Source organism: Anarrhichthys ocellatus, unplaced genomic scaffold, assembly GCF_004355925.1.
Source record: "Anarrhichthys ocellatus isolate YVR2014 unplaced genomic scaffold, GSC_Weel_1.0 scaffold97, whole genome shotgun sequence".
Lineage (NCBI taxonomy): Eukaryota > Metazoa > Chordata > Actinopteri > Perciformes > Anarhichadidae > Anarrhichthys > Anarrhichthys ocellatus.
In genome coordinates, this window is record NW_022280127.1 from 472,188 (window position 1) to 483,356 (window position 11,169).

Here is an 11,169-nt window from a genome sequence, read left to right on the forward strand (position 1 = left end):
GGGGGGGGGGGGGGATGCTGTTCCAGCACAAACCCAATGGGCCGAGCTGACAAATACCAGAGAAACCCCCGAAGAAATGAACAAGAGCAACATGTCTGGGGAAGATAAAGCTCGGGCTGATTCCGAATAGTTTTGGTTTGAAGCTTTGGTTCGCTGTCCCTTCTTATCACCTAAGTGAGGTGGACACCAGCAGGAAAGGAAAAGTACAACCACCTTATTCACTTTCACCATGAAACAGACGGGCGATTTCCATCACCAACGGAGTCAGCTTACTTATATTTCAGTCCTAAGCTGTGAATACATCACCTGAGGACATGTTGGCTGAAGAAGTGGGCCATAAATGGGGGGACTGTGGATCTTCCAGCGTTTCACACAGCGCTCACTGTATCTGTAGAGTGAACACGAATGCAGAGGGGGGGGGGGGTGTTACTGACTGACATGGTGGTATGGACGGACAGAGGCCCGTTTTTCTGGAAAAGAGGGACCACACAGAGCGCCACGCTCTGCAGACATCACCTGCTATCATTCGTCGTCAGCGCAGGTGATGAATAAAGCCGGAGTTACTCCGGAGGGTCTCAGGATGTCACTTCTTTTGCTATCAATACTCTCCCCGGAAAGCAATGATATCTGATGTTGATTGCTGTTGATGAAGTCGAAACCAAAGCAGCGTAATCTTCTCAGTCATGCCCCTTAATGATTGTTAATAGAGGTCAGCTAAGAGTGCTCACCACGGTGATAATTGATTTAAAGGGGAGCCAGGCTGAAATGGGCTGAAGGACCCTGTGACTCTGTAAACAGTGTCTGTTTTCATAAGCTCTTCACACCTGGGTGTAAGTTTCACAAGCTTTCGTTAAACACATGTAATGGACAAATGGCAGCCCCCCCGCCCCCCCCTCCACCACCACCAGCACCCCCACTCAGTCGAGCCAGGTCCACGCTGTGACATTGAAATGCATTCGGTTTCAATTAGATGAATTAGGATGCAGCGTCCACGTTGGTTTGGAAAGTGAACTCAGCTGTTTGGCATGGAGCGACCATTTGCAATAGTAGAAAAAAGAAGTGAAAATCGTGTCGGTAAGATATTCGCAGATATGCCTCTAGACTGAATTACTTTTTTGGCAAAAACTAATTTTGGCTTTGTCTTCAGTTGTTTTGGGCTTTGGGCCGGCTATTATTACCTTTCTTTTTTTTGAATTTCAGAATATTCCTTCAAGCTTGGATTGAATATCATTACCATTTATTCCTTCCACATTTGGAATCCTTCTTTTGTGCATTTAAGGTGCATACATCGCCGTTGAGCTTCATGGACAGCTCCATTAGGAGAGTGAGTGAGGATGAGTGTTTACTGCAGCTCTTGGTTACAGCTGGCTATAAAAGCTGGACATTTCTCACTAAGGTCAGGTCATCAGAGCCTACGAAGCCCAAGAGACCAGACACTAGATAGGATCTCTGCTTGCAGAGAGGTTAGGTGTGTGTGCAGAAATTTAAGATTGAAATGTAAGGGGAAATGTGGGTACGATTTTTAAGGATTTAGTTTAACTCCCCATCATTTCAAATGAGAAATGAGTGTTTTCTCCCCTTCCTGATTCTCTCTTTGTTCTTTTAACCACATGCCAAGATGGTGGCGATGTGAATAATGCCATGTGAATGATCCATTGCTGCCATCACTGCAACTCACATTTGATATTTTGCCTCTTTTCCGCTGATGTCCCACAGGTTTCTCTCCCGTCTGCCCTCCGTGTGACAACGAAATGAAAACAGACGCCATGCTTGATCACATGTGTGCCAGCGAGTTCGGTGAGCGCCCTCTCAACACCCAACGCAACATTGCGCTTACCCAACATGCAAATGCACACACCCCACTCTGCTGCACCGTGACATGTATCACAGCGCTCCATGAAGTCAGAAGAGCAGCATGAGATTGAATCAGTTGTATCTTCCATCTTCAAGCTTTAAAACAGTCCATAAATCCCTGACAAAGTATGTCAAGATGCATTTTATTCCCATAAGTGCACCCAGTTTTTAACCATACTTTGCAACTTACACCCCAGTTGACTCTATAGAACTTCTTGCATGCCAGCAATGTTCTTTGGTTGGATTAATGAAGATGTGTTTATGTTAAGGTTACATGTGAGGTGTTATCTCTTGGTGAAATGTCTGCTTTGGTAGAGGATGATGTTCTGTGAGTAATGAATTGGGGTCATTAAAGTTTTGATGTGGCAGGTCCTCGCAGTAGTAAAGTGGGATATTTGTTCCGCATTCAGGACGGGCTGTTGTTCCAGAATACCTTCTGCACATGGGGGCATTAAATGTCTTCTGAAATGAAGAAATTAATGATAGACCAGACTCCTTTTAGAAGAACAGTTATTTTACTGGGTAGAACACACAAGTTGCTGATCTACCAATGTGGACATGTCTTCTACTCATGTGATGGTCGCTCTCAAAATTCACTGCATGTCATGTTGCCCCTTCAGTAAGCTAGGCAATTGTTGTTGTCTGTGCTAACTCAAAAGGGAGAAATCTCTCTGCGCTAAACAAACAATGACGCATAACTATCTGAGAAGTAATGTGTGGAATCATTTTGAATTCAACGGCATGGATGAAAAAATCTGATTAAAGTAAAGCTGCCATTGTAAAGTGGGACTGCCTTACAGTAACGTTAGCTTGACACTCAGGAGGCACCGCAAATGATCAAATATCACAGATTTTAAAAAGTCTGTATTTCAACAACACAATTAATTGTGAGGGGGTTTTCATGGCCGCTAGAGGCATATTCTTAGTTGTGTGGTCGTGTCGTTTTTTAGAATTCAAGAACACGTCTGGTCAAGCCAAGGAATATTTGAAAATGTAAGAGTTATAAGAGATAACCTTCGTGAAAATATTAATTTCAATGGGGCATCTGCAGTACAACTGGATTGGAAACCAGACAGAAAACACCGTTAACAATCCAGGAAAGACGGAACATCTTTAGCTGAAGGGGGGGGGCACTTGATTTAGTTGTGGAAATCTTTGCATGAGAAACCCAGTACGAAAGTCTTGAACACAGACATCAACGAAATCGTAGTTAGGATGACTTCCAGGAATGATATGCACATGATGCATACAAGATGCAAGATGTTAGGCTTTCGTTTTTTATTCCCTGGCTGGACAAAAACTTGTGGCAGCTTGAATTCCAGGTGCCGTTCTGAGCAAACATAGACTGGATGCACATTGGAAACAGACTTTCGTCGACGTTCTCAGGAAAAGTTAAAAGTTGCATTTGTTTAACGAATTGCCTCGCTGTTTATGCTGCGGTGATGGGGCTCGCCTTTTTTTTCAGTCTGAGTCTGGGTTTGTCAAGAGGAGAGTGGCAAATAATGGGCTTGTTTCATCTGGGATGAAGACAGATGTTGTTTTGCTTGCTTGTCATAAGCTCCCTATCCAGCTGACATGTGAGGATACACAGACAGATTTAGTACCAGGCGGAGGATGAGACACTGTGCGGCTTACGTTGCAGGTTTGAACCCACAAGGGGCCAGCCTCCTCTGGAATGCAACAAGCGTCGCTGTGATTTCAGCGTGGTGTAGGAGTTGATTACAGTGGGTAAACATCTAATGCACAGAGATAGCATCACTGGTTATATCACCAGCTAGGCTAAAGGATTTGTTTGTTGCTTTTTCCAGTCGGCCAATTGAGTTCAGTTTTATATAAATATATCTGACAGCAGCTGAAGCCAAATATGAGTAAATGTTTTGTCTTGAGGAAAAAGAAAATATGCAGATGGAAAAAAAACAACTCCCAAGCTTTAATCACGATGTGTTTTATCCCTCCAACGAAAGATTAGACCAGCATTGTGATTGCATCCTGCTACTTTTGACTTTACTGAAAGTGGACGAACACGGTAAGTAGCAGCAGTTTTAGGAGCACACATACCAGTTTTTGGTTGTTGTTTATAGATATGATGGATAGATTTCTTGCTCTTCTCCATGGAACACGGGGATGAAAAAACCATAGAGAGGCTCGAGGAAGGAATCTGTAAATTGCACCGAAGTCTTAATTAATCTGCACGGACCAATCATGTGTAAAATATCTCCCACCCTGGCAGTGAATTAGCATTTTTCTACACTGAAAAACTCACTTACTGGAAGTTGCGAAAGGTCTGTTCTCAGTTACGGTAACAGTTAAGTGTGAAATAGTTTCTTTTTGATAATACCCTTTCTATTATTTGACGCCCTGCATAATTGCTTCCCATCAATTGCTCCAGCGCATTGGACTTTTCCTGGCGTTTTTTACCCCGATACAAGCGGAGAATACCGCGGAAAGACAGTTTTCTGACATAAGGTGGTTGAACGTGACATCGTTCTGGCAGAGGAGGAAAGGTTCTTGTAAGTTAGAGGAGTTATTTCAGAGTTGCCGTAACAAGGAACAGGTTTTCAGCCCAACACTTTTCTTCAGCCTGATGTATCTCCTTCTAACACACAAGCATACACACACACACATGCCTAAATGCACACATCCCATTTTGAGCGGCAGTCAGCTGGTAACAGATTTACAGCTCATCCCACTCAAAACTTTGTTCCCACTGCAATTTATCTCTGTGCTTAAGGTTTTATGGTGCCTCATTGTCCCAAAAAACTCCAGTGCCCTTCAATTAAATCTCTCCTCTGCCTCGGACAGCTCACTTTGTTGTCGTTGCCAAATTGCTCCTTTCCTTTGCTAATGCTGTAAACAACAGGGCAGCCCAGCACTGATCACCTCAGATTATCAGATTACTTGAGTTTCCATTATTGTGAATGGGGAGCAGTACACACCCTCCTGCTGGGTTTATGACTCCCTGGGAGCTGGAGGTCCCGTCTGTGCCTCTGAACCGGCAGAGGAAATCAGGTTGAGGGTCAGGGAAGTCCTCCGAACCAAACAACTATTGTAACATTGCATTACTTGAGATTTTTAAAAGCATAAATGATTTACAGTCGTACATAAATAGCTAAACCTGGTTTTATAATAAGAAAAATTAGCCATTACAATTTTGTAGTCTATTCAAAATAAGGTTTCGGAAAGATCATTGTTCAGGTTAAAATATCCATGGAAGTGCCGTTACTGAAGTACAAAAGCTACGTGACAAAAACACCAACATTGATTTCTCATTTCACATGGGGAACAACCAGCTGCCTCCTGGCTGAACGATCGCTGTTTCTTGGTCCTGCCCGGTGTGTGACTCAGCAGTCGTTATGCATCCTCGTTCAAGATTACGTGGACAAGATACGTAGAAATTGTCTGGGATATCTACAAATTACGGCGCATTATTTTTCGTAGCTTTTGCTAGGAATGCTGGATGAGACCAGCCTGCAGTCGGTTCACCAAAGTCCACGGCAACTTTTCATTGGCCTTTTGAGCTGGTAGCAGTCTACGAGCAGGGAAATAGTTGTTTGCTTAATTGCACACTGGAATTATGTGTCGATTTCGCCAGTTTCGCCGACTGTTAGCAAAGGACAGCATTGTTAAAAGTGTTCAATCGTTTGGTGTTAACTTCTCACTGTATGCAGTTGCTGAAGCGATTAAGCTCTTAAACAACACAAGGTGCAAAGAAAGTTCATAGCATGAAAGGATTATCGAGGATGGAGGATTTATCAAGATGAAGTCCTTTCAGGGGTGGGCCAGGGTTTCTCTTTTATGACTCACTAATGATGAATGCTGCCCATTTTGATTTCACTGAACACTGAGCCTCCTCACAGAGGCTCATATGAGAGACTAGAGACAGGGGATAAGAGTCTTAATCCCTAGCATGTGCACTCTTAATTCTGGGAAAAACAGGGCCGCTCTTTTTTAACACTTAATCAACAATGGGACATTCTTGCACAAAAGGAAGAGATGAGACGGTGGGAGCTTTTTTAAAGTGACAATTCAGGTTTAGTCAAGCACAATTCTGTGAAAAGTTAGTCAAGAGGGAATTGGTGTCTGAAACTGTTGTGGAAATTAGACAGAAGTTGAAGTTTTATCCAGATCTTTGCTTGAGTGTGAAAATGATCCATGTTCAATCAGGCTGTTCCTTGTAATGTAGAGGTTACAAGACTTTGTCTCCGGCATGACTCGCGATTTATCCCGACACCAGCTCCGTCACTTAGATTGGACATACATGCAAGTTTTTTTCCTTCCCGTAGCCATGTCACAAGGTTGTCCGTGCCGCACACACATCACTATATGTCAGTGGAAAAGGAGAGGACGTACTGCAAGGAGGGGAGGCAGATGGAGATTTGGACCACCAAAGTCGGACTCGTGCTCTGTTTCAGAAGGGGAACTGGAGGAATGAGAGATTAGAAGATTAAATAGAGTTTAGTGAACAATCAGGAGTAGTATGGTCAATCTGAAAACGAGCCTGAGAGTCAGAGGGAGGGCAAAATCTAGAGGTGTGCACTGGCTTACAGCTATACATTATTTTCATTAAATAAAAACTAATTTAAGGTCTTTACAAACTGGGGCGTGACAAATAACAACATGAAAACTCGTAAAAAAATCACACCGGCAGCGATGCAAATTTGGTTGCGATGCAAATTTACGACAGTTGCAGCAATTTTTCAGTAAAGGTTGAATAGATTCATGCAGGCAGAGGACCAACTATTGGGATCCTATTGACCCAGAGTAGCATCTAACAGTCTCTCTGAGTGAAACTGTTGTATAGCCTAAGCTACTGTAAGCTATTTCAACCAGTTTTGGATTAGAATTCCATCTGGTAAACAGTGTTATTGCATTGGGCTTTTATTGTGAAAGGTGAGAACGAAAGGAGTTGATGTGGTATGCACGAAAGGAGTAATCAAAGTTTGATTTCTTGGTTTGGCGCAAGGAGCCTCCATGTTGCTGTACAGTACTGTGTACATTTTGAGGTGATCGGTTGATCAGAAGAAATGATGTTGCTTCTTTTGCTGTATGATATTCTTGTTCTGTGTGAAAGTACTCCTTTTTAAAAGATGTAATGATTTACGAATCATTAATCACATGAAAAAAAACAATGTGTAAAGACTACAAGTATAGGAGACATTCTATCTTCCTTCATTAGACAGATCTGCATATTTATGAAAACACAAAAAATGTAAGTGGCAGAGCGTAAGCATGACTCAGTTAGACGTTTTTATGGTATTATTTAAACCCGTTCTCATTCCCAACTGGTCACATGTCGACTCTTTGTCAGGATCCCTTGGCGTCACTACTTAGTTAGATTTAAAGTTAAATTGCGCTCAATCTGAAGGAATAGGCTGTGTGTCGAAATAAAGAGGTGCCTGCTCAAACCATTTATTGTTAAGAATAGGGAAAGTACATTGTAAAGGAAAGAAAAGGCAGTAAATGAAATATTCCAGTGGAGGTGGATATTTTACTAAACCAGTATACCTTTACAGAATCACACTTGTATACTTGTCCCCGAAAAGAAGGTGCTGATACCCTTTATCGTGTTTCCTTTTGCTGGGGTGACACTTTGTACTCGTAAAATATTAACTAGCAGTCTTTAGAGGCAACGGTGTGATAAGACCACACATTCTGTACAATAACTCATCCACCTTTAAGCACGATGTAACTGTTTATTTTTACTTTTCTCCAACGCAGCTTTCAAGACCAAGATCAAGGAGGTGACGCGAGAAAACATGGACCGCAAGGTGACCCTGCAGAAGAGGAAAAAGATGTTGAAAGAGGGCAACCTGAAGAAGAAGGACATGAAGACGCTGGTGTTGTACCTGAAGAACGGTGCGGACTGCCCCTGCCAGCAGCTGGACAACCTGGGGAACCAGTATCTAATCATGGGCCGCAGAGTGGATAAGCAGTACCTCCTCACAGGCATCCACAAGTGGGACAAGTCCAGCAAAGAGTTCAAAAAGGCCATCAAGAAACTCAAGACCTACAAATGCCCCGCCTTTGAGAATGTCTTCAAATAAAATCACCCCCCCCCCCACACACACACACACACACTTTCGGTCGCATCTCATCCTACATATGAACTTGCACAAGCATTAAAAATCCCAAACTTTGCTTTCTATTTTCCTGTTTGTATATCCATCTATCTTTGTATATTTACAGATGTTTGAAATGCCCATTCTTACGTATTAGTTGATTGTGGTGTGTGATGACACCACAAAAAAGGGTTGGGTTTCTTTTTCTTTCTTCCTCTTAAGAAAAGTTCATCGTAGTAAAAGCCCTTCCTCACTGAAATCATTTTCACTATATGTAGATACTTTGTACACTTTCATTCAACAGGTCAGTGGATTTTGCTTAAAGGGATGGTTGGACAATTTTGAATATACACTTTTGCTTTATTGCTGAGAGCTCAAAGAGAGGATTGATACCGCTCTCATGACTGTAGCATACATCTGAAGCTAGAATCAGCAGGCTGTTAGTTTAGCCTAGCATAAGGACAAGAAGCAGGGGTAAACATACAGTATCCAATAGTAAAAACTCACACATTCTACAGCTTTTTCTACAGATTTTACAAATTCAATAATGTGTTCATCAGTGAGCTTTTGGACAGAGCCAGGCTCGTCTGAATGCTAACATAAGCTAACCATCTGCTGGCTCTAGCTTCATATTTAGCCGACAGGCATAAAAGTGGTATTAATCCTCTCATCAGCAAAAATATTCAGCTATTCTTTTACATCTCTCTCATTGTGATAATGTAATAGTAAATCATAAAAGCAGTGATTAGTCGACAGAATTGGCAGTTGCAGGTACACACTGTGAGCTACAGAGCAGCTCCACACAGAGTTCCTGTTGAGTAACTTATTGACTGCTTGACGAGAGGGCGCCGCCTTCTGATTGTTTTGTCAAACTAAAGACTGCAATATTTTTGATAATTCCTTTTTCATTTCTTTGTTTCATTGTTACATTTCTTTGTATTACTAGGAATATCTTAAGAGAATAACCACCAGTCTGCATCATGAATTAGCATTAACATTTCTTGTTGCGCGCTGTCGGCACTGCAGTAATCAGTATTCATTGGTAATAGAAAATGTCTCGTAGTCATACATGCTAGAACATTTTTTTCAAAGTGCAAATATTGTCAACTCTTTTTTTCTCGTTTGGTTTTTGCTCAACTGTTGCTGGTCTTTTTTTAGCACTATTTTGTTTCAAATTTGAATGTCAGCAGTGCATTGCTGCCTATTACATGTACATACACATTTTACATAAATTTGGAAAAGTGAATGTGTCTCTTATGTTATTTAATCTTTGCTCACAGATTTGTATAGTCATGGCAATGTTGGTTGGTTGGTATAGGTCCACCACTTCGGTCCAATGAAAAACTTCACCACTAACTAGAGGATGGATTCTCATGACATTTGTTACAGACATTTGCTCCTAGAAGATGTACCAAATGACGTGGGTGATCCCATGACTTTACCCTGTCGCATAAGCATCAGGTCAAAATTTATGCAACACTTTTAATGAAAAAATTATTTTCTTTTTGTAATCCTATTGTTGCTGTTTTGTGTGAAATCAATTAGTGAGAGGAAATCTCACCACGGTCCCCTATAGAATAAAATAAAATACAGCACGTATATAAAAGCATACAAGCCACATGTTAGTATGTTAGTTACTTCTACACCTTTGGCATCTTAAAACCCTCTTTGCAAAGACCTCTTTTATTACCGTAAACCATCAGTTCGGTCTTGTGCGTGCAATGCTCTTAAAACATTGCCAAAACAGCCAGCTTCTGCTATGACAATAATGTCAAACAGGGAGCACTCTTTTCTCAGCTCAGCCAAAGTAACACTTTAACGCTTTTTGGAAAGATAAAGTATGGCGTTGCCAGATCTCCACGCTGAAGGAGCTCTCATGTTCGCATGTTTTTCTCCCCCCCCCCATCTCTCTGACGGGTTCATTGTGGTTTCACAGGCTGTTGCTGCCTCGGTATGTGGTGTGTAAATGCTAATCCCGAGATATACATCATTAACAGCTCATGCCGATAGTGAACTCCAATGCTTTCTTAACCAATTGGCAGCGCTGACCAAATTAAAAGATTTGTTTTCACAAAGTCTGTGCTGACAGATATGGTTTCCATGCTCAACAGGCACAACTTTCCCTCTTCCATTTCATTCCGTTCATGAACAGTAACATGCAAATGACAGAGGCAGCTTGTATTTTTCCCATAGATTTGAGTAACCCGATGATAAAGGTTTTAATGTAGAAACTTTTACGAGCTGAAATCCATCATGTCAGTGCAACAAGCGTAATCAACAAAACATGAAACCATTCTGTCAATAAAAGGGCTTGTTAAAAACCAGGAAGTATCAAACGGACCGACGTTTTGCCCCATCTGGTTCCAGTAATGGCTTTGGTATTGGAAAATATATCTCAGATGTGGACTTAGCTTTCTAATCATTACTTAAGCTGCCTTCAAACAAGGCCCAGAAAAACCAGGGACCAAGATTCAGCTTTGACCTATTAGGAGATGATCTGCACAAAACGTCCTGTTGGATTCGTCGTCTCAACAAAACCTTCCAATTGACAAAGCTCATGAAGTACTATTTTGATTATTTCCGCGTCAGACGCTAGGAAAGTATCCAATTACTTGTCCAACATTAATAGCACACACTTGATTTCAGTCTGTGTGGTAACATGCTACTAAGTTGACAAACTGAAAAGTCGGGATTGGATAGAGAAAGAAAGACAAAAGCTGATGCTGATGCATATTTAATCTTCACTTCACTGTCTCCACCGCGGCCTCTGATCTGCTGTTTGCTGACTTCTGTGTGTGTGTGTGTGTGTGTGTGTGTGTGTGTGTGTGTGTGTGTGTGTGTGTGTGTAGTTGGTGGAGCTCAGCCCCGACACAGAGAAGAGGAGATACTTTAAAAAGTTGAATAATTTTGCACCAATGCCTGTTTTGGGTTTTGGTCCTTCCCAACTGGGTACTTGTTTTCCGCTGCAGATGGAACCCGTCAATTCTTACCTAATAATGGAAATTACTGAGCCTTTTTTTTTCACAGTATTTGTGAACCTCTTTGAAATATTACATCTTCAGTAGGAACCAATGGATCTGAATGGCACAGAAAGTACTGATGAAAGGACAGATGAACGTTAGCATTTTCATGTCATTTTTTTGACAGTAAGTATTATAATTTAAAAGTGTGGAGGTAATATTTTGTTCACACTATTCACAAGTGTGAAACCTTTTTGTGTACAGTTTCAGAAGTACTTCCTACTAAACACTTTACC

At 41.6% G+C, this 11,169-nt stretch overlaps 1 protein-coding gene across 1 annotated transcript in view; it reads left to right on the plus strand.

Annotated features, from left to right (window-relative positions):
* The window catches only part of sfrp1a (secreted frizzled-related protein 1a), a 10,330-nt gene extending 2,421 nt beyond the window's left edge, over positions 1–7,909 (plus strand). The window contains exons 2-3 of the mRNA XM_031875856.1: positions 1,717–1,797; positions 7,573–7,909. Coding sequence (XP_031731716.1) covers positions 1,717–1,797; positions 7,573–7,898 — 407 coding nt within the window. The 3' untranslated portion in view covers positions 7,899–7,909. The remainder of the gene's footprint in view (positions 1–1,716; positions 1,798–7,572) is intronic.
* The last annotated feature ends 3,260 nt before the right edge of the window (positions 7,910–11,169 follow it).